At 32.3% G+C, this 20951-nt stretch overlaps 1 protein-coding gene across 2 annotated transcripts; it reads left to right on the plus strand.

Annotated features, from left to right (window-relative positions):
• The first annotated feature begins 668 nt into the window (after nucleotides 1–668).
• Nucleotides 669–11629, plus strand: LOC18046946 (probable LRR receptor-like serine/threonine-protein kinase At1g53420). Of its 2 annotated transcripts, XM_024188920.1 has the most exons (27): nucleotides 669–901; nucleotides 1598–1745; nucleotides 1846–1917; nucleotides 2094–2165; nucleotides 2262–2333; nucleotides 2757–2828; nucleotides 3149–3220; nucleotides 3339–3410; nucleotides 3697–3768; nucleotides 3910–3981; nucleotides 4558–4629; nucleotides 5163–5234; nucleotides 5418–5489; nucleotides 6381–6449; nucleotides 6571–6639; nucleotides 7052–7099; nucleotides 7240–7272; nucleotides 7454–7468; nucleotides 7601–7659; nucleotides 7899–8275; nucleotides 8371–8563; nucleotides 8675–8806; nucleotides 9262–9377; nucleotides 10111–10318; nucleotides 10568–10805; nucleotides 10895–11045; nucleotides 11286–11629. In XM_024188920.1, exons 1-27 carry the CDS (start codon nucleotides 748–750, stop codon nucleotides 11469–11471), a joined length of 2988 nt encoding a protein of 995 aa, XP_024044688.1. In that variant the 5' UTR covers nucleotides 669–747; the 3' UTR covers nucleotides 11472–11629. The 2 variants fall into 2 exon arrangements, with proteins under 2 accessions (XP_024044688.1, XP_006442738.2); XM_006442675.2 differs by lacking the exon at nucleotides 4558–4629.
• The last annotated feature ends 9322 nt before the right edge of the window (nucleotides 11630–20951 follow it).

A 20951-nucleotide genomic window follows, 5' to 3' on the forward strand; every position in this document is an offset into this window, starting at 1 on the left:
GCACTATACCGTTAAATCACATGACTTAGTAGTTTTTTTCTAACTTTAACAAAGTTTAGGATCTTGGACCAGATTAGTACATATCTTGCATCCTGAATTAGAAAACACACATACAGAGACACGTATATATCCGCGGAAAGAGAAGGCTTTATATAAAAAAAAAAAGACACCTAATTAAGGAGCCGTAATGAATCTTAACCCTACAGAGAAGGTTAAGTACAAGGCAACGAAAAATAAATTCGAAAACAAAAGTCATGCATGTGAAGTGCAAGAAAGTAAAAAGCAATGCAAACATATATCTAGGGAACCGCCATTAGCATCTATGTTGTGAAGAAGAAAGAGAAAGAGAGGAAGACAAGTAAACGTGCTTCTTATCTCCAATAGCTTTCGACTTTAATCAATCACAAATATCTTTAAACTTTAATCATCCCTCTAACAAATACTTTTCAATTACCCAAATAGATTCGACTTTATTTAATCCATCACAATGTTTTTCACCTTGTTTTCTTCTTTTTTTTTCCTTTTTCCTTTTCTGAATTCGATAATTACTCTTGTACCCTCCATATACAAAGCACAGGTGGCGTGTTATTTAATCAAGACTGGCATCTCTTCTCCTATATAAAAATATCGGCGATAGAAATTATCAAATTAGCGCAGCCAGACAGGAGCTGGCTAGTGAGTGAGTGAGCGAACTGAAAGTTTAGAACAGCCAGCTAGGAATTAAAAGTTAAAAATAAATAAAATAAAATGGATGAACGTTCTGCTGGGCATCGCGTGGTTCTAATTTCTAAGACTGTGTTCTTACTAATTTTGTTTCTTCTTTGTCAACTTGGCTCCGAGTTCAAATTTCAGAGTGCTGCTGAAAATGATACTAAAGTAGGTGATCTACCTGGTCATGAAGGTAATATATGCTAATAATTCTTTATATCTCGAGTAAATTTCATAATTTTAAAGGGTTTTTGGTTCTCTAGCATGCGGTTTCCATTATTATATACATATAAGTACATAATATATATATATATATTAATTAAAAATGTTCCAATCTAGAATCTTAGACTTTTTTAAAGTTTGTGAAAGCTATTAAACTGTGAGGTTTAATAGTGTAATGTTTGTAAAAGTTTTGAAGCCGTGTGGTTTAATAGTATTATTGCATAATGCTATTAAATTGCATGGCATAATAGCTTTTCCAGACTTTATCATTTACCAGATCAGGATATATATATATATATATATGCAAATGTCTTCAATTTTTTAAATGCAGACTCGGGATAACACCACATAGTATTAACGTGTTTTTATCATTTTTTACAATTAACTATAATACCATACGGTGTCATATCCGTGCTAAATAATGACTATATATATATATATATATGATCACTAATTATCAGGTGCGCATAAATTCTCTGTATTGAGAATTGCTAAAAGTTAAAACAAACGAAATTATAATTGGATAGCAAATTCGATAATGCATGCAACTTTTATAAATTAATTAAGAGTTGAACGAATGTTTTTGTCTTGTAACTATATAGCTGGCATAGATCCATTTGCTCATGATCAGTTTAACAACATTTCTTGTCGGAAATATTATTGGCAGTGGCCGGTCTGACGGAAATGATGTCCAGTTTGCAGTGGAGGGCACAACTACCTAAATTGAGTTCATATTGCCGTGAGACGCCAAAGCTTAGTTCCAATATTACCATCACTTGCCTCGTCGATAAAGGGACCCCGCACATCTCCGGCATGTATATGTTCCAACTCTAATCTAATTACTTGCCTTGACAGTCATAACAAAAGCAAGGCTAATTTCCATTATTAACTGCATGTTAATCTTTTTGTATCCAGAATCATGGAGAGTGTAGGCTTAACTGGAAAAATCCCAGAACGTGTGGCTGCTATGACATACCTGCAGATACTGTATGTACAATTAATTAATTAATTAATTCAATGATCAATCATTTTGCATAAGCTTTTATAACTAAATTTAATAAATTAAACAACTATATATATATATCGTCGTAAGCTTGGCTCTTGCCTTAATTAATACATGCATACATATTTGATATGGTTTTATACATGTCAAAACTCAACAGCGATCTATCCGACAACACAATTCATGGTTCCATTCCTTACCAGATTGGGTATTTATTTCAGCTTATCACTCTGTAAGTCCTCACTTGCCGCAAGTAATTCAATTATAGCTCCTTTTTTCTTTTTCTTTTTCCTTTTCTTCTGATATACTGGATTTGTGTGATGAGTAGAGATTTATCAAAAAATCAATTAACTGGGACCATACCAACAAGCTTGGGGAATTTGAGGAACCTAGAAATGCTGTAAGTCTTTTATTAGTTAAAATTATTCCGTCATATTTTGTCTCTAAGTGAAGTGTCAGATTGAGATTCTCTCCTTCACTATCCTGAATTTTTAAAGCTCTATTGACATGTGTCACTTAACCAGTTGGCCAGGCCCTTGGGGGCCAACTGCCAATAACAGACGGCATTGAATTTGAAGAGGATCCAAATCGGTGAAGTGTCATGCCATCCCAAGGAATTTTAGTCGACATTTCAAATTTTTAAGATTCAAATTTTAGGATGTTTTGTCATTGCTATATGATTTTGTACATTATGCATGCTTGTTCACACACACACACACACACACACAAAGAGATATGAAATCTCAATAGATAGAAGATTTTTGGTTCCCTTCATTTTTCTTACTATGAAGTACCATCATACGTCTATGATTTCCTGCCGTAGCGATCTGGGCCAGAACTTACTCACGGGGAAGATACCACCATCGTTGGGGCGCTTGTCATCTCTTCAAACATTGTAAGAATCTTCACATGCAATGCAATTTTTTTTTTTTAGGCAAATCTAAAGGGTACAAGAAAAATTTTACTACTAAGGGAAAAAAAATGACACTTAAATGAGGATACGCAATGAATCTTATCCTTAAAAAATTAAGAAAACAAAACATATGACCAATATGAAAAAAGAAGAGCAACATAGAAATAATTACATTTGCTCCGCAAAATCCGACAGTTCTTCCAACGAAAAATTCGGAAGTAAAATATTGAAATATTCAATTAATTAGTTACTCCAAAAATTGCATTTGCATTTATCTTACTATGTACTTCTGGGCATTTTAGGGAACTATGGAGCAATCAGCTATCGGGGGAAATTCCTCGTGAACTGGGAGAACTTTCTCAGCTCGGGGTTTTGTATGAAATCTCACTCTACTTTTAAAATTATAAAGCCAGCTACTTAAATCAATAATTAGCTTATTTCTTTGAAAATACAATACAATTTTTAATTTCATATATATTTTCTAATATCTAGATCTGTGCCGGAGAATGGACTCAGAGGTACACTCCCACCAGAACTTGGAAAATTAAGCAATCTTGAAGAATTGTAAGTGCTTGTGGAAGTATTTATTTATGGAATTTATAAAATGGTTAATTAGGATGTTGATCTCGTCGTGTATATATACGCTTGTAACTAATTATGTACTACATATATGCTTGTACTTGAAAATTCATTTATACGTGCACACTTGCGCGCGCGCACACACGCATATTTGGCTGGTATGCAATTATTATATGTCAATCATTCATCTACGTACATACCAATACCACATTAAAATTTACAACACCTCAATCTTAAACATAACCTAAAAATAATTTTCATGTGGTTGCAGGTGGTTGACATCCAACAATTTAAGGGGGGATTTGCCAAAAGATTATGAGAATCTAAAGAATCTGACGATTTTGTAAGTGTCATGTTTGTTCATTTTCTAATTGTTATTGTTGTTGTTATTTTTAAGGATTGTAATTAATTTGGTCTAGATTTTTCTTGCTTATTGTTTGAAGTCTGCAAATATCAGTAGTGGAAATTTTATTTGTCAATGCAGGGAAATAGCTGGGAATTATTTGTCTGGTCCGATCCCCAGATTCATTGCAAAATGGGACAACCTCTATTTTCTGTAAGCCTATTCATTTTATCATTTTATGTGTAAACGGAAACTTGGGTACTCTCTGTGTAAACAATCTGCTTTTGTTGGAGTTTAATAATTTGCTACATAAAACTGTTAACCAAACTCTGACATATACTCCTTTGGCAAACCATGCTAAGTAAAGGTAGGAATATGGGCTGGGTAGAATGGGAAAAATTCAAGAATACATCTGTTGTATTACAACCAATTGATGCATGCATGACATGTGTAATTGAGTTTAATACAACCACCACTTACAAAATAAATGCACACATGTCATGACATTATTTACTTCTTGTATGGCTGACATGATACAACAGATGTATTTTAAAATTTCTCGTAGAATGGATATTCCTCTGTAATTAAAGGTAGAAATGTAGGTTGTATCAAAATAAATTTGACCCAGAATAGTCGCAGTATATAAATTTCTTATTGCAATATATATATTGCATCATATAAAAGTAAACCAATTTGCATGATGCTCGAAAACATACAAAAACAATGAATTCTCCCACACGCGCGAGCTAATTATCAATAATATTACTTTTGTTTCCTTTAATCTCACAGAAATTTGATGGGAAATAACTTCGAAGGGGAGCTGCCACCAGAAATTTTTAATATGTCAAGCCTTCGAATTTTGTAAGAACAATTAATAATAATCCAAACTCTGCTCTATATATGTATTTATGTGTGTATGTGTATATAATTCTTCTCTACTGCGGGCGCCCTCATTTGTTTTTTTACTGCAAACATGATTTTAAGCAGTGCGATTTAATAGAATTAGTTTTTAGTGTTATTAAACCGCACGGCTTAAAAGTGTGTCCGTAATAAAAAAATAAAAAATGAGAGCGCCCGCACACACTCACACACACAGAAAATTTTCAGACACACACACATATATAGAAAATTTTCAGTGACATCATACTATATGGTGTAATAAAGACTATTAACATTCTTGTACTTTAATAAAGTACAAAAAACTCATTAGATAATAACTATATATGTATAGCTTTCAATGTGGAACTTTGCTTACAATATTAAAATCTATCTTTTTCATGGTTTACAATGTTTTGTCATAGACATTGTAAAGTCCATGACTCCCGGATGGGAAATTTTCTTTTTTAATTGCGCAATTAACTTAATTTCTAACTTGGCTTCGTTGTTTATTCCAGGTATGTCTCTGACCTACAAACGATGGGCTTTTCTTTCCCGAAGTCAGCTAATTTGAGTAGTATATCAAGCCTGTAAGCGGTGTATTCCAATTCCATGCACGTATAATTATTTTATGCGTTAATTATATATTTATCTGTTTTTGTTAATTAATTAATACCTGATCTGCATTTTAAATTTATTAATTGTATACTATTCCTTATAATTAATTAATTAAATCTTTTTTAGAAATTAAATTAATCATAATAATTCTACAGGACATTGAGAAATTGTAGCATTACTGGTTCAATCCCACCATACATTGCCAATTGGAATCAGTTAGGCTACCTGTAAGTTTATTTTCGTTTATTTTCTTATTAGTTTAGTAATATGAGGCCAGAGGTCATTTAAACTTGTCTCCGCAACATCTATTAACCTTGTCAGAATCTCGTAAAGTAAATTACTAAACTAGTGTATATATTTGATTTTTGCATATATTACCTCAATTTCTAAGATATATTAAAAAAGGGTTATTTTCAAGAATACTTTTGGAAATACACATCTGTCTTGGAAAATAGTCATTTCTAAAAGAAAATTAATAAAATATTACTGATTTTTTTTTTTTGGCCATCTAATCTAATATTTCCTAAGCTTTATATATAAAATAAATTGCAGTTATATTACTTTGCAGACAACAAAAAAGATTGTCTTCAATTGATATTGCTTTTTTTTTTTCAAATATTGTCTAAAATTTATTCAATCGCCGACCTTCACTATGCTCATGGGTTGGGGAGAGTTGTTAATCCACTTGTGATCGTTTCCTCTTGCTTATCAATCCCGGAAACAAGGACTTATATTTTTTATTTTGGTTGATCTTTCATCAAATAATTTCCATATTTTTTTACTGAATTTTTTGTTTTTTTTTTAAGTTTTATTTATAAGTACTATGATTATGCTTTCAATTCTAGTCCATTTCCGTGATATAATTCTTCTTTACAGAATTTATTGTCGGTATTTCTTCTTTGCTCAAGTTTATACCAAAGTTTAAAGTTTCTGATAAAAAAAACTAGAGAAAGAAGGAGCAGTTTGGTTAAAAAGCGGCACCGCTTTTTAGCGCCCGTTAAGAAAACAGTGTCTTGATATTTAATGAGAAAATTTTTAAATAAAATAAATCCTAATCCTTGCTGTAAATGATCATTTTTTTTTCTCTAATGATTGATTATTATTAATTTGCACTGTAGTGACCTGAGCTTCAACAACTTAACTGGTGGAATTCCAAATACTTTGAAGAAACTGTTTTTATCTGAGCTGTAAGTGATAACCTTATTGAATCCCATTGATTTTATATCTTTTCCTTTTGACTGACAGTAATAGTGTAATAAAAAAGAATCCAAATAATTTGTTTTTTCTGTTACTATTTTTACTTTCCAGGTATCTTACAGGAAATATGCTCAATGGAACATTGCCAGACTGGATTTACAGCAATGTTAAAAAAAAGGGGTATGCTTTCTAACTATACATAAATGTGATAAAATGTTTTCAAACTTGTTCTAGTGTAAACATTATTTCCTTTCCCCATCAAATTAAACACATTTTAAATCAAAGACGCGGGTTAGGCAAATGAAAATTTATGTAAAAAATTTCAATTTAGAATAGTGTAATGTGCAAATGTTTTGAAGCTTCTTATTCAAATGCTAGCTGCATATATTTAGTTAAAGATATTATCGTCCCAAGTCATGAACAAACTCTAGCCTGCCAGCCTTTTGCATGCATCTAGTTAAATATATGAATGTCCAAAGTCATGCACAAACTCTAGCCTGTCGTTGTGTTTAGGAATTCCTATGCCATTTTGCATGCAAATACAAATTAATAATTAATGCCAACACTACTTGTCTGAATTGTCATCTTGCAGGGATCTTGCATACAATGAATTCATATTTCCAGAACCAGAGACACACAAGTAAGAAAATAGCTTTAATTAATTAATTGGTTCCTTTCTTTATTAATTTGTTTCTTTGCAGTTGCATGATTGCTTATCCACATGCATAATTTTATATATATAAATGAATTTCATAATAATTTTAAATTTTTATCTTGTAGGAATCTTCCCAACAACAGTTCTCGGATAAATCTGTAAGAAAATTATACTACACCCTATTATATAATATTCTCCTACGTTCTTACTCATTTTCGTGCTGCAAATTTCAATTCCAACAGTTTCTGTCTATCTCGTTTTCTGATTTTGATTTTGACTTTCAATGAACATGTGATATCTGCACGCACACTACTAACAATATTGCTGTGCTGTAACCAGTGAACCTAAGAATCGGTATGTTCATATTCATTTATCTAATAATTATATTATAGGCGATTTATCTATCGATCAGCAAGCAATTAATTATTACGTGAATTAACGCCCTTACAAAAGTAATTGAACTTATTATTGTAATTATTTATATAGGACATTTCCGGAAGAGATTGTGAGGAAGTATTGCCCCGATGGCCAGAAGAAATCTCAGTGTATGTATATAAGGATTTATTAAATTCCTGAAAAACTGTAGTTTAATAGTCTAATGGTCGGAAAAACTATTAAGTTTATTTTAATAAAGTGCAGGAGTTTAAATTATTTATATTTTTTATTATTATTAACTCATGCACAGATTGAGACATGAGCTCCAGGAAGGCTGTCCTTTGCCACCGGAGCTAGACCTTGGTTTCATATACATGTTTAAATTAATCAATGTGTACATATATTGCAGACAATGATAATTTGCATATAAATGCTGGTGGCGATAAACATCACAGGGAAGGATTTTGGTATGAGGCAGATAAATCGACATCAAATTTTTATGTTAACGAACCGGAATACAACTGGGGATATAGCTGTAACGGACATTTCTATGCGGATTCAATGGTTGATTCACGTGCATTTATACAGAAAGTAACGTGTGGAGCTGCAGTGATTGATGCATCTTTATATGACGAAGCTCGCCTTTGCCCCAATTCTCTCAAATACTATGGTTTTTGCTTGCGAAACGGCAATTACACTGTCAGTCTTTTGTTCTCTGAGATTGTTTTTGCAAAAAATGATGATTACAGCAGTTCAGCAAAACGTGTATTTGATATATATATACAGGTAGGTACGCTAGCCACAAATTTTTTTAATAAATTTAATTAGCAATTTATCCCTCCCTAGCCTCCTTTAATTAATTTTAATTTCCATACATGCAGAGCGAGCTAATGCGAAAGGATTTCAACATAAAAGAAGTGGCCAGGCATTCAAATAATGTAACGATTCAAAATTTCACGGCTTCTGTACACGACCATCTACTGGAAATCGAGTTATTCTGGGCTGGCAAAGGATCTTTATTAAACCCACCTTATTTTCATGGACCTCTCATATCAGCTATTTCTGTAACTCCAAGTACGGTGCAAAGTTGCAATCATTGCATAAGTGATAGCTCTTCAATTTTGTTAATTATCATCTCCCAATATGCCTTTTGTTGCATGCTATCAATCACTGTTTAATTTTCAGATTTCGGAGTCAGCCGATCACGACTATCTAAAATAGGGATAGTAGCAATTGTACTTGGGGCTGTGCTGGCGTTGATTCTTTTCTTGGCTCTCATGTGGAGATTAGGATGGATAGGAGACAGAGAATTGCGTGGTACGTACGGGAGATTATTTATATATATTGGAAAAAATTTCAATTCGAAGTTAAATCCCAGGATGGATTTCTGATTTCGTAAATCGATTTTTACGATGTTCTAAACTGATTTACGATATCATAAATCTATCTCCAACGTTAATACCATATTTTAAGCTTAGTTGTATATATATAATATGCTATGTAAGAAATTATCAGGTGAGGGATTTGGCACTATAATAAATGCGAGATGAATTTTTACAATATTGTAAGTTTAGTAGAGTGCAGGACGGATTTTTAAAGTCTGTTTGCAACATTTTGAAAATTTGTCTCATATTTTAATTGAGTACATAATCCCACATTAGAAGCCCACTTTATGCTATATATGCTATAGTATAAGGCTTATAAAAGATATCAAGAAAAAGTATACGTATAATTGATCTGTTTCCTTTCTCATTTCTTCATGAAATACACAGTGACAACGGTCAACCTACGAGGGAAGTCTTACACCCTCAAACAAGTGAAAGTCGCTACTCGAAATTTCAGCCCCAGGAATGTAATTGGCTCGGGGCGTTTTGGGACAGTATACAAGGTTAAACATTAATTGCCGTATCTCTCTCTATGTGCGTGTGTGTGTGTGTGTTTTGTGTGTCCGTGTGTGTGCGTGCGCGTCCGTGTGAAAGATTTTCTAATATGGGATTAAAATTCAGGATAAGTTAACAATGGTGTGAACATATTTTTACAATGTTATAAAAATATGTTCACAATGTTGTCAATTTGTCTCAGACTTCAAGAAAGTTTGAGATCCTAAACTAGGTTGCTACTTATATATAATAAGGGACCCTTAGCTTTTTAAAACAAGAGATCATCTAAAAGACAAAAAATATAGACAACAATCAAATGCACTACATTAGAGTGTGTGTTTTTCTTGTCTTTTAATTTATCCATTACTTTAACAAAGTAAAGAATTTCTTATTTGAAAAAATTCTCTCTCTCTCTCTCTATATATATATATACTCACCAAGATCCTACTTTTATTAAAGTCAAGTAAAGTTATTAAAATATATGATTTAATAGTATAATGCCACTATTAAATTATATCGCTTAATAGTTTTCTTGGATTTTAACAAATTCAAGATCATTGATTGGAACATAATACTATGAAATTGTATAGCTTAATGGGTTTTTCAGACTTTAACAAAGTTTAGGATCCTGAACTAGATTAGTACTCTATATGTATGTATACATTTATGTATATAAATTGATTTTCCTTGTTAGAAATATGGTATATTAATCTGCTTGCGTGGTGCAAGCATGCATTACAGGCTGAATTGCCCGATCAGACTGTAGCTGTGAAGATGCTTTCTTCTCAATCAAAGCAAGTGATTGATCAAATAGGAACTGAAGTTTATGCCCTTACAACACTGAAACATGAAAATATTGTCGAATTTTTGGATGGCTACTCTAAAAAAGACCTCAACTTGCTCATCTACGAATACATGGAAAAAGGATCGCTTGAACGAGCCTTGTTTGGTAAACCAATTTATATATATTTTCATCATCATTTTATTTCTATCAATTTTTCAGCTTAGTGCCATCTTCTAATCGGGGAATCCTGAACTTTATTAAAGTTGGGGATGAATTTACATTTTTGTAAGCTAACTTTTTCACTATTTTTTTAAAAATTGTTTTCACTCAATTCCCGATTGGAAAATTAAGTATTAGCTTATGTAACAGGTTAAAATTACTTTTAAAAAAAAATTAATAGTTAAATCTTTGCAGATGCCAATTCTTCCACGCGACTTGATTGGCCAGCCAGAGTCCGTATCTGCCATGGAATAGCAAAGGGTCTAAAGTATCTACACGAAGATAATCCGAGTCGTAAAATCGTTCACAGAAATATTAAGCCTAGCAATATTCTGCTTGATGGGAATCTGAACGCTAAGGTGTCTGACTTGGGATTGGCAAAGCTTTATGACGAAGAAAATCCATACAAGTTTATCCAAGAAAAAGGGACAGTGTAAGTAGCAAATTAAATTGAGCAAGCACAAAATGCCTGCCATCTTGCACAAGCAATATCATTAATTAATTAATTATGGTTGCATGCAGAGTTTACATGGCACCAGAGTATGCAATGCGGAAAGCAATAACAGAAAAAGTTGATGTTTTCAGTTTTGGAATTGTTCTTCTTGAAATAATTAGCGGGCAGACAAATGCCAAGTATGAAGCAAACCAGGAGACTGAATTTCTTTTGGATACGGTAAGAAGACAACAACTAGAGTCAGCTTTCAGTTCGGGAATCTCAAATTTTATAAAGCTCTACACAATACCCTTTTCATGGTTTACAGAATCCTTCACTTCAAAAATTCCAGGATTCCCAGATTGAAAATATCTCCTCTATATACATAAAATAAGGTCTTAATTTAATTTGCTAACGATGTCGCATGGCATGGGATATATGGATTAATTAATAAATAAATAAATAATGTACACTGTGCAGGCCATTGTGTTGCATTCAAAGGGAAGGCTTTCTGAATTGGTCGACAAGCAAATGCCAAATGAGCATGTAGTGATGAAGCAAGCCAAAATAATCTTGGATTTGGCAATGAGATGCGTGGATCAGTCACCTACTCTCAGGCCAACCATGTCTGAAGTTTTGAGCGAGCTTGAGCGCATCTCTAATTAGATCTGAACTGCTCAGGATTCTATGGTTCCTCGTGGATCCTTATTGAACGCTGGACTGGAATGTCTTGGTGAAGGTTAAGCCTATATACTACGATTATGCATATTTATGTACACCGGGCATTATCTTATGTTGACGGTGCACTGCTGCTTTCAAATATATATGGGTCGCTATAATGCTGTAAACTTTTAACAGCATTAACAATGTAATAAATGTATACCATTAGATTTAATTACTCTAATGCAATATTTGTGTTAAAGTAAAAGATATCTTAATTAATAATTATTTTAAACGGTTAAGAAAGTGTGGTCATTTTTGTAAAATTATTACAACCACCCTTATAATTTGAAACAATTGTACTTGAATAATATTTTTATTTAAATATCACTTTTAAAACATATTTTTTAAATAACTTGCAATTATAAGATTTATATATGGTCTAATTCTAATAAACAACACAACTAAATATGTACATTTAAATGAATATCATAATTTTTTGAAAATAATGTTTCAAAATTTATTACCAATGAGCATGTAAGATATGATATCTAATAGATTATCTAACACAAATTGTATAAATAACTTACAATTATAAGATTTATATATGGTGTAACTCTAATAAACAACACAACTAAATATGTACATTTAAATGAATATCATAAATTGCATAAATAAACTTTTAAGTGAGATTGATTGTATTTTATATATATTAGGACCTTTGTATAACTGAACTGAAACATATATTACCTTTGAAACCCATTTCTCAAATATGCCAAGTTCAACCCAGGACACGTAGGCTCGGCTTGGGTTGGGTTTTCCTACTATCCCTATTGCCAAGTGATGTACTATATGGAAAATCCCCACATGAAATGCTTTTTGATGTACCGCCAGAACTATCTTGCTTAAGAGTTTTTGTTTGCTTGTGTTTTGATAAGAATTTATAGATTAAAAATAAATTTGACCAACATGTAAAAGGGATATCATATTACAACCCATGTATTATATGCAAATTCTATTCAGTTCTAAGTACGAATTTGATTATTGTTTTTTACTTTAATGAATATAAATTAGGGTTGGGCTATTTAAACCCACCATAGTACATTATACACCCACTTTTCCATAAAAAAAATAATTACGAAATGTCCATGAGTTAAATTACTATTATATCTTAATGAAATTAGCCTATCCTCTCCGACATCTATCTATGAATCCAATTAACTTAAATTGATTTTTCTACAAAAAGAGTAGCAGAGAGAAATGTTTTAATTTTGTTTCATTTTCTTTTCACCTATACTCTTCCGAGTACACTTTTATAGCTATATTTTCTTTTAATGTGTGACATTGTTGGTTAGCAAACTTCTACGTCTTGGATTCAATCCCCTTTCAACTCAAATATGTTTCTCAACTAGAGATATAATTATTTTTAGACTCAATTAAGGAGCAAAGAGAAAATAAAATCTGAATTTTTTTTGGCTTTTCTTGCATTTATGATGCAATCATGCAATGAGTTCCATTAAACTAATTAGAAAATGTGTTCGATTGAATTCATTACATGTTATGAATCTTGACAAGGATTAGACAATAAATTAAAAATAAAAGTCATATAATCAATCATAAAGAAAACAAATCATGCGAGATGGCTAAGCCATTGATATTTTAATTTATTGTTGGGTATGATTCAAATATACTTTCATAGCCTTAACGTACTTTCCCAACAGGTGATTCTGTATTTCTAGGGATAAAACATTTGAAAGCAATTTAGTAAAGGTATATTCGCAATGAGGTGGGTTTATAATTAAAGTAAAAATTTCATATGTAAGAGAGGTTTATTGAGAGAATGTGTTGAAAGAGTATTTTAATGGGTTCTAATAGCCTTATCCTATATATTAATATCACTAAGGGATTTTACCAATGACCCATCAAAGATGTATTAGTGGAATTAATTAGCAGGTGCTTCGTTTTATATTCATAAGACCTATGACTTGTGTATTATTACTACATTGTATGTTGGAAATAGAAGAGGACTAAATTGCTCAATATTAAAATTATTTGGGTAATAGAAGAATTTGTTAAATTGAAGGACTTTAGTGATAGTTTACAAGAAAAACGCTACAACACTCACGGGTCACTCGTCTTTCTCTCTACTAATTCTTCACTCTTTACTTGATGCCTACAACAAAGAGCTTTAAGGATATTTGTAGTAACTTAAAATTAATATAAATCGCACAAATATCAAATTGCAAAAATTTAATAACCTCATTTTACAAATATCACCAAATATTCAAGAACATTCTAGATTTAGATATTTTTACTTTTATTAGATATTTTTTTAAATTAGAGTCATGTTAGAGTGCAATTTATGCACTAGTTTTGCATTGTTTACTTCCCTTAATATCGATGTTTTGCACTTAATAATAATATTTTACTTGTGTTTTACTTTTGTAGGTGCAATTCTATTGATTGATGATAAAATTGAGCTAAAAGATGATGTTTAAGGAGGATTGTTCTCTTAGAGAAATTATGAGCGTCAGAAGAACTTTGTTGATAAGGCGTGGGCGCGTGCTGTCAACTGCGGACCTGCAGTTTTTAGTTTAACGTGTTTTGTATTTTTGGTTATTTTTGTAATTACGAATTTAATATTTCAGATATTAGTATTTTATTTTAAATAGAATTCTAAAAGAGAAGAGAGAGAGAGTATTTAAGGGAGGAATCTATTGTGAAAAAGGGGGATTTTTTTGGATTGGAGAAAAAGAAAGAAACCCTAGATTTAATCTTTTCTCTCCTCTCTATGAAAAACTAAACTTATTTTTCTGATTGAAGGTTAATGAAGCTTTGATTCATTACTACTGTGAGATCTTTCTTGTGCTTTAATTGTTTTATTGCTTTTTGGGTATTTGTTTATTCTCTGAATTATTTTCATGATTATGTTTGTTAATTAGGTAATTGGCCACTATTTAATTATCAACTTAATCTATTGTCAATTAAAGGATTCATCGTATGAAGAATTTAATGTTTGTGACAAATAACATAGCAGAGAGTTGTGTTGTGAGAATAAACAATCTAATTTAAATGAATCATCATATGTGTTGATTAGGATTTGGGTCTCTCTGGTTTTTCAGGTTGTCAATTGATTAAATCCTATGATCGTATCTAGGGTTGTCTATTGATTAGGGAAATAACCAACAGTCGTACCTTGGTTATCGACTAGTTAAGGAGAGATTGGCTATTAGAGGGTCTCAGTAGCTATAACCGGTCTATTCATGAGTAATAATAATCTATATTTGAATCAATGATCAGTAGTCGAATCAAGCTGAGTTAATTCCTTCAACCAGAGCTTTCTCTAATTTGAATTACAACTTTAATTTGCATTCTTGTTATTTTAATTTGATTTTTATTATTGTCAACAATTCCCCCATTTTACGTTTTACGTTTCAAAAGGATTTAAATAATTACCGATCTCTGTGGACACGACCCTGCTCAATCACTATACACAATTTATTTAGAGTAGGAATTTATTTTTGTTGGCTTCGACAACCACCAAATTTTGGCGCCGTTGCCGGGGATTGGTGTCATTTATTTAATCCTTTTTACGTTTTACTTGGTGTATGGTTCGTTCTTCTCGTACAGGTACACTTTCGTTTGATCCTGAAATTGAGAAGACAGCTCGCCAGCTGAGACAGCAGACACAGTGAGCTAAGCAATGATCCTCGTCGCCTTTGCTTTCTGAAACAGATACAGTGCCTGATTTAGTTGAATTATCTAGCGATTCAGAAGAACAAGTGATGGATAGACCTGCACATGTAGAAAGAACTCTTAGAGAGTTAGCTGAACCAGACTTGAATCAGCAACCGCTCTGCATTCAATATGTAGACTTGGAGGTAAATTTTGATGATTAAATTTCTCTCTACTAATTCTTCACTCTTTACTTGATGCCTACAACAAAGAGCTTTAAGGATATTTGTAGTAACTTAAAATTAATATAAACCGCACAAATATCAAATTGCAAAAATTTAATAACCTCATTTTACAAATATCACCAAATATTCAAGAACATTCTAGATTTAGATATTTTTACTTTTATTAGATATTTTTTTAAATTAGAGTCATCTCTCATTTTCTACACAATTCTTGAAACTTCCATGGATTAAACTTTGAAACTGGGCTTGGCTAAGTATAATTGGATTAGATCATGACCCAACACCAACTTTCATCCTTTGATCCATATTTAGCTGTTGCTAGAACTCTTGAAACTTTTCGATACTAAGAGTTTTTGTAAATAAATCCGTAACTTGATCATCCATCTTGATGTATAACATTTCAACTTTATCTTACAAGACCTTTTCCCTGATGAACTGATAGTGCACCTCCACATGCTTAGTTCTCCATTAAGCTTATAGTCGATTGGTTATCATAATACAATGATACTGCGTAATCTACTGGTTGGTGTAGCTTCTTCATCAACTGCGTCAGCCAAGTGCTTTCTTGAGCTGTCATCACTACTACTCTATACTCCACTTATGTGGTGATAATGATATAGTTGGTTGTCTTTTACTACACTAAGAAACTGTTCCAGACCCAATTCTAAAAACATATTCAGTAGTTGATCTTCTTGTATCATGATCTCCGGCGTAGTCAACATCATAATAGCAAGTCAGCTTGTAACTTTCACTTCTTGTAACTTTCACTTTCTTTTACAATATACCAAAGTTGATTGTATTTTTCACATATTTTAGTATTTGTCAAACCATTTCCAAATAAAGCTTCTTTGGATTTTGCATGTATAAGCTTATTGCACCTATTGCATATGAAATGTCTGATCGAGTCAACGTTAAGTAGATTAAACTTTTTACAAATTGTCGATACATTGTTTCATCTTGTAAATCTTTGCCTTCATGTGTGCAAAATTTTGCATTGACTTCCATTATAGTTGAGATTGGCTTGCATTCTAACATTCAAAACTTCTTCAACAAGTTTTTGGCATATTTCTGTTGGCAAAAGAATATCCCCTCTTCTATTCGATCAACCTCCATACTAGAAAAGTGCTTAAGCTAACCAAGTTCTTTCATCTAGAAATGAGCTAATTAGTTCTCCTTTTCCTCACCGAATCTCTTCTCCATCGTCACCATAAATAATCAAATCATCCCTGTACCCCGGTATAGTTGTTAACTTTCCTTCACTAGCTTTGACGAATAAGCTAGAGTCTACATGTGCTACTGCCACTCTAAGTTAGAAATTCAACAATCTTACCATACTATGCCCTTTGTACAACCGTATAATGCCTTTCTTAGCTTGCATACATACTTCGGATGAGCTTGATTCTCAAAACCTCTTAGTTAGTTCATGTAGATCTCTCGATCCAATTCTGTGTAGGAAGACATTTTTTACATCTATCCGTCATAATTTCCTTTCTTTGCTGGCTGCGAGTACATGTAGAAGTCTTGATGTTGTGAGCTTTATCATCAAACTAAATGTTTTATCATAGTCTAGCCCGTATTGTTGTGAGAATCCTCGAGCTACCAACCGAACTTTGTGTCTTTCAACTGAACCATCTGGGCAATTTTTAATCTTGTACACCCATTTGCAAGATATTTTATATCCTTTAGTTTCGGAACCAAATCCCAAGTTTGATTATGCTTCAATAAGGTGATTTCTTCCTTTATCGCCTTCATCCAATGAGAATTCTCTGCTACTTATTCAAATGTCTCGGGTTCTTTTACTTTTTTCTTCTTCTGCAACTACTACATTAATGTACCTGAGATTTACCTTTCTCATTCTTTTGGATCTTTTAAGTTGAAATTTAGAAGTTCTTGGTTCTACTTTATTTGGTTCTTCGTCTACAATAGAGCTCTAGTGAACACTTGTCTTTCAAGGACTTTGCGCCTTATTATGCTCAATATCATCATCCCTTCGATCATCAGAATCTTCAAATTCTTCTTCGCTCGAGTGAATTTCAATAATTCGTTCCTTTATTTGGTCTCCAATTTCTTTTGAATCTAATAGCTCTTCTTTTTCTAAAGACTATCATGAAGATGCTTCGTCAAACACCACATTTCGTTTTGTGTAGCACCGTCCACTAGTAGGATCACAACACCTCCATTCTTTCCTCCGACATTCATACTCGACAAAGATACAATAATCGCCTTCTTGTCAAATTTGCTTCGTAAGTGGCTTGGTACTAAGACATAGCACACAAAGGTAGAGGCTTTACATTCCACAGCTTCTCGTAAGGTGATGTGAACCCTAGTTTTGGTTAAGGAAGCCTGTTGATCACATGAGCTATCGTCTTTATAGCTTTGGCCCAAAAACTTCTTGGCACATTTTTCGCATGTATCATATTCTGATAGATCTCCCTTAGATGCTGCTTTTTTTCATTCTGCTACTCTATTCTATTGTGGTATATTGGCACAAGTGAACTAATGGCATATCTTATAGTCTTAAAGATACTAGGAGAACTCATGTGATGTATACTCTCATCCACTATCTATTGATAATTAGTAAAGCTTCTTTCTTACTTCTCCTTTGACTATGTTTTTAAATTCCTTAAACTTTAAAAAAGTATCAGATTTTTTTTTTATAAAGAGGACCCAAACATATATGGAGAAGTCATCGATAAATGTGATCATGTATCGCATGCCGCTAATAGAAGATTGCTTGACATGCCCAAACACGTCATAATGTACCAACTGTAATAGTTTTTTTGCTCTGAACTTTGACTCCTTATATGGGAGTTGGTGAGCCTTGCCGTATTGACACCTTGCACACACCGTGTTTATTCTCACATCAAGTTGAGGCAGACCTCTGAGCATTGACTTCGGACGTTATCCAACATGAATTTATTATAATGAAGTGTTTGAATACAACCATTTTTTGCTGTCCCAGGCCATGCCAAAGGATAATTGATACAATACATCTAAAATGGAGAAAGGAAGGAAAAAAAAAAAAGGATGACCAAAGTAATTTGGCGAATTACATTAAAAAGGAAAAACAGTTTTGGAGCTCCAAAGATGCCGACTCTGTTATGGATTTCCTCTACCAGTTGGAAGTTTTCCAACAATGACTAGAGTATGTCATTATATTTTTCGTGCAAGATTACTGAAACCAGAAGAATCTGCTAAATCTATTCTTTTGTCACTGATCAACATATATGTAGGAAACATAGATCAATGTTTTTTTGTTAGGCAGGAAGCCAACAACTAAAACTACAAATGTTACTAACAAATAGCTAAGAATCATAAGGTGATCGAGGAGGAAACGATCTTCAAAATCACAATCAAATAGGAAAAATGAATAAACAGCCCACACTAGGACAATAGCACTTCTTTTACAGGAAAGATGATGTGCTTAAAACAGCTAAAGCTTGATAAGCAGCAGCGATGAAATGAGCTCAAACTACATTTAAGCAATCTATTAGAAAGCTCAACCTATTCCCAAAAAATTAGACTCAGATCTCGGTCTCATATGTCTATATTATGCAAATCAGTACAGAGGAAAAGCTAAAATGAAAAAAATAACTATTTGAAGCTCATGTTTTATTTAACTTTCTTTTGATCTTTAATCAAATGGCACTATACAATGCAGCAAATGAGTATTTAGTTTCATTCCCCCAACAGCAGTGAACCGAAAAATACCACACATTCGATTTAATAGATGAAGTTCTCTTCATATCAACATATCCAAAAATTAAAAATCACCTCTTTGCAATTTTCTTGATGTGCAGCCAAAAGCTCATTATATTTCAATTGCAAATCTTACATTTCAGCTTGCAGCTTCTCATATTCAGAGACACTAGGAGCTCCTAATTTCTATTGAACAAACCTGCCCACCAAAATAAATAAACAAAATAGAAAAACCCAATTTTTCAGCCAATTAAATGATCCCATTTGAAAGAAGAAAAGAATTACATGAACTTACTCAAGAGCAAAAGAAGGCTTGTCATTTTGCTCATACAATGCAACAAGAACCGGAAGCAACAACAACAACAAAATGAAACAGAAATTAAAATTCAGTTGAAATAAAAATAAAAATAAAAAAAGAAAACGAAAAAAGAGAAGATGAAAGAGAGGAATGGAAACCTTTGGTGAGAGCATCAAGAACGCCACTAGAATCTAAGTACTTCCTGAAAGCTTCCTTTTTGGCTTCTTTTTCCGGCAAAAAGATTAAGTGGGGGTTGAAGATTTCAGCAGATATGGTGATTATCATCAAGTGGATCTGCATTATGCATACATTAGTGTTACTTCTTTGTATCGCATCATCATCTGCTCTCTAATCTTCTTCTTGTGCTCTTCTTGTTGCTGATGGTATCACTGATTCTGTTCAGACAATGAAAAATCAAAAAGAAAAGAAAAGAGGAAAAATCACAGAAAATTAGAAGGGTTAATTTCATTGCACCCCTTAATTGTTAATTTAATTTTAATTAACCCCAAACGAAACTCTGCACAATGGACCTACTCTATTCTAGCCTAAAGTTTTAAACCCAACCCAACCCACTAAACTAACATGTGACTTAAAGAGAAAGCAATCAACAAAAATAATAAAAATAAGGTTCTTTAGCACGTTGCACACATGATCTGCTGAGTGACCCAGTTGAAAATGTTATTTGGTTTATTCACTGTTTAAGTAGTATTCATAAAGTATGATAAAATTGTGTCTCCTTTGTAATTGTGCTCACTATATAATTAGCGAAATTGTTCATCGAATCATTTGTAAGTAACCCGACCCTACCCATTAAACTCAATAAAAAGAAAACGACAATTAAAATATTTAAAAGATGGGTTCATTTTCGTTGTCTGGTTTTGACTCTTCAACGCATTACATGCGTTATGCTAAATGATACTATCCACTAGAGCTGACAAAACGGGTCATCGGGTCGTGTTCGTGTCGTGTCAGTTTCGTGTCGTGTCAAATTTAGGTCGACCCAAACTCGACCCATTTAATAATCGTGTCAAAATATTGAGACCCAAACCCGACACGAAAAATAATCGGGTTATCCAATAACCCGTTTAATATCTATATATTGAACAAAAGTTACATCAAATATTTACACACTATCATACATACGTATGTACATACATATATACATACATACATACATAATTTATCGATATTATAAAATATACATATCTACCAATATATTACACATTTACACTATTGAGGTTTTAATTATATATATATATATATATATATATATATATATATATATATATATAAAAAATATTATATATCAATATTATAAAATATACATATCTATCAATTTTTACACATTTACACTATTGAAACTCTAAATGTATGTAAAATTTTATAAATAAAACACTGTATTTATATTCACCCTTTTAAAGAATAAAAAAAAATCATCTCTAATATTTGAGTTTTAATTATAAGAATATGTAAATTATTTTAAAATAGAAAATATAATCGGGTCATTGATCGGGTAAATGGGTCAAGAATTTTAACCCTAACCCGACACGGAAAAAAATCGTGTTGACC

The sequence above is a fragment of the Citrus clementina genome, unplaced genomic scaffold, assembly GCF_000493195.1.
Source record: "Citrus clementina cultivar Clemenules unplaced genomic scaffold, Citrus_clementina_v1.0 scaffold_3, whole genome shotgun sequence".
In the NCBI taxonomy this organism is placed as follows: domain Eukaryota; kingdom Viridiplantae; phylum Streptophyta; class Magnoliopsida; order Sapindales; family Rutaceae; genus Citrus; species Citrus x clementina.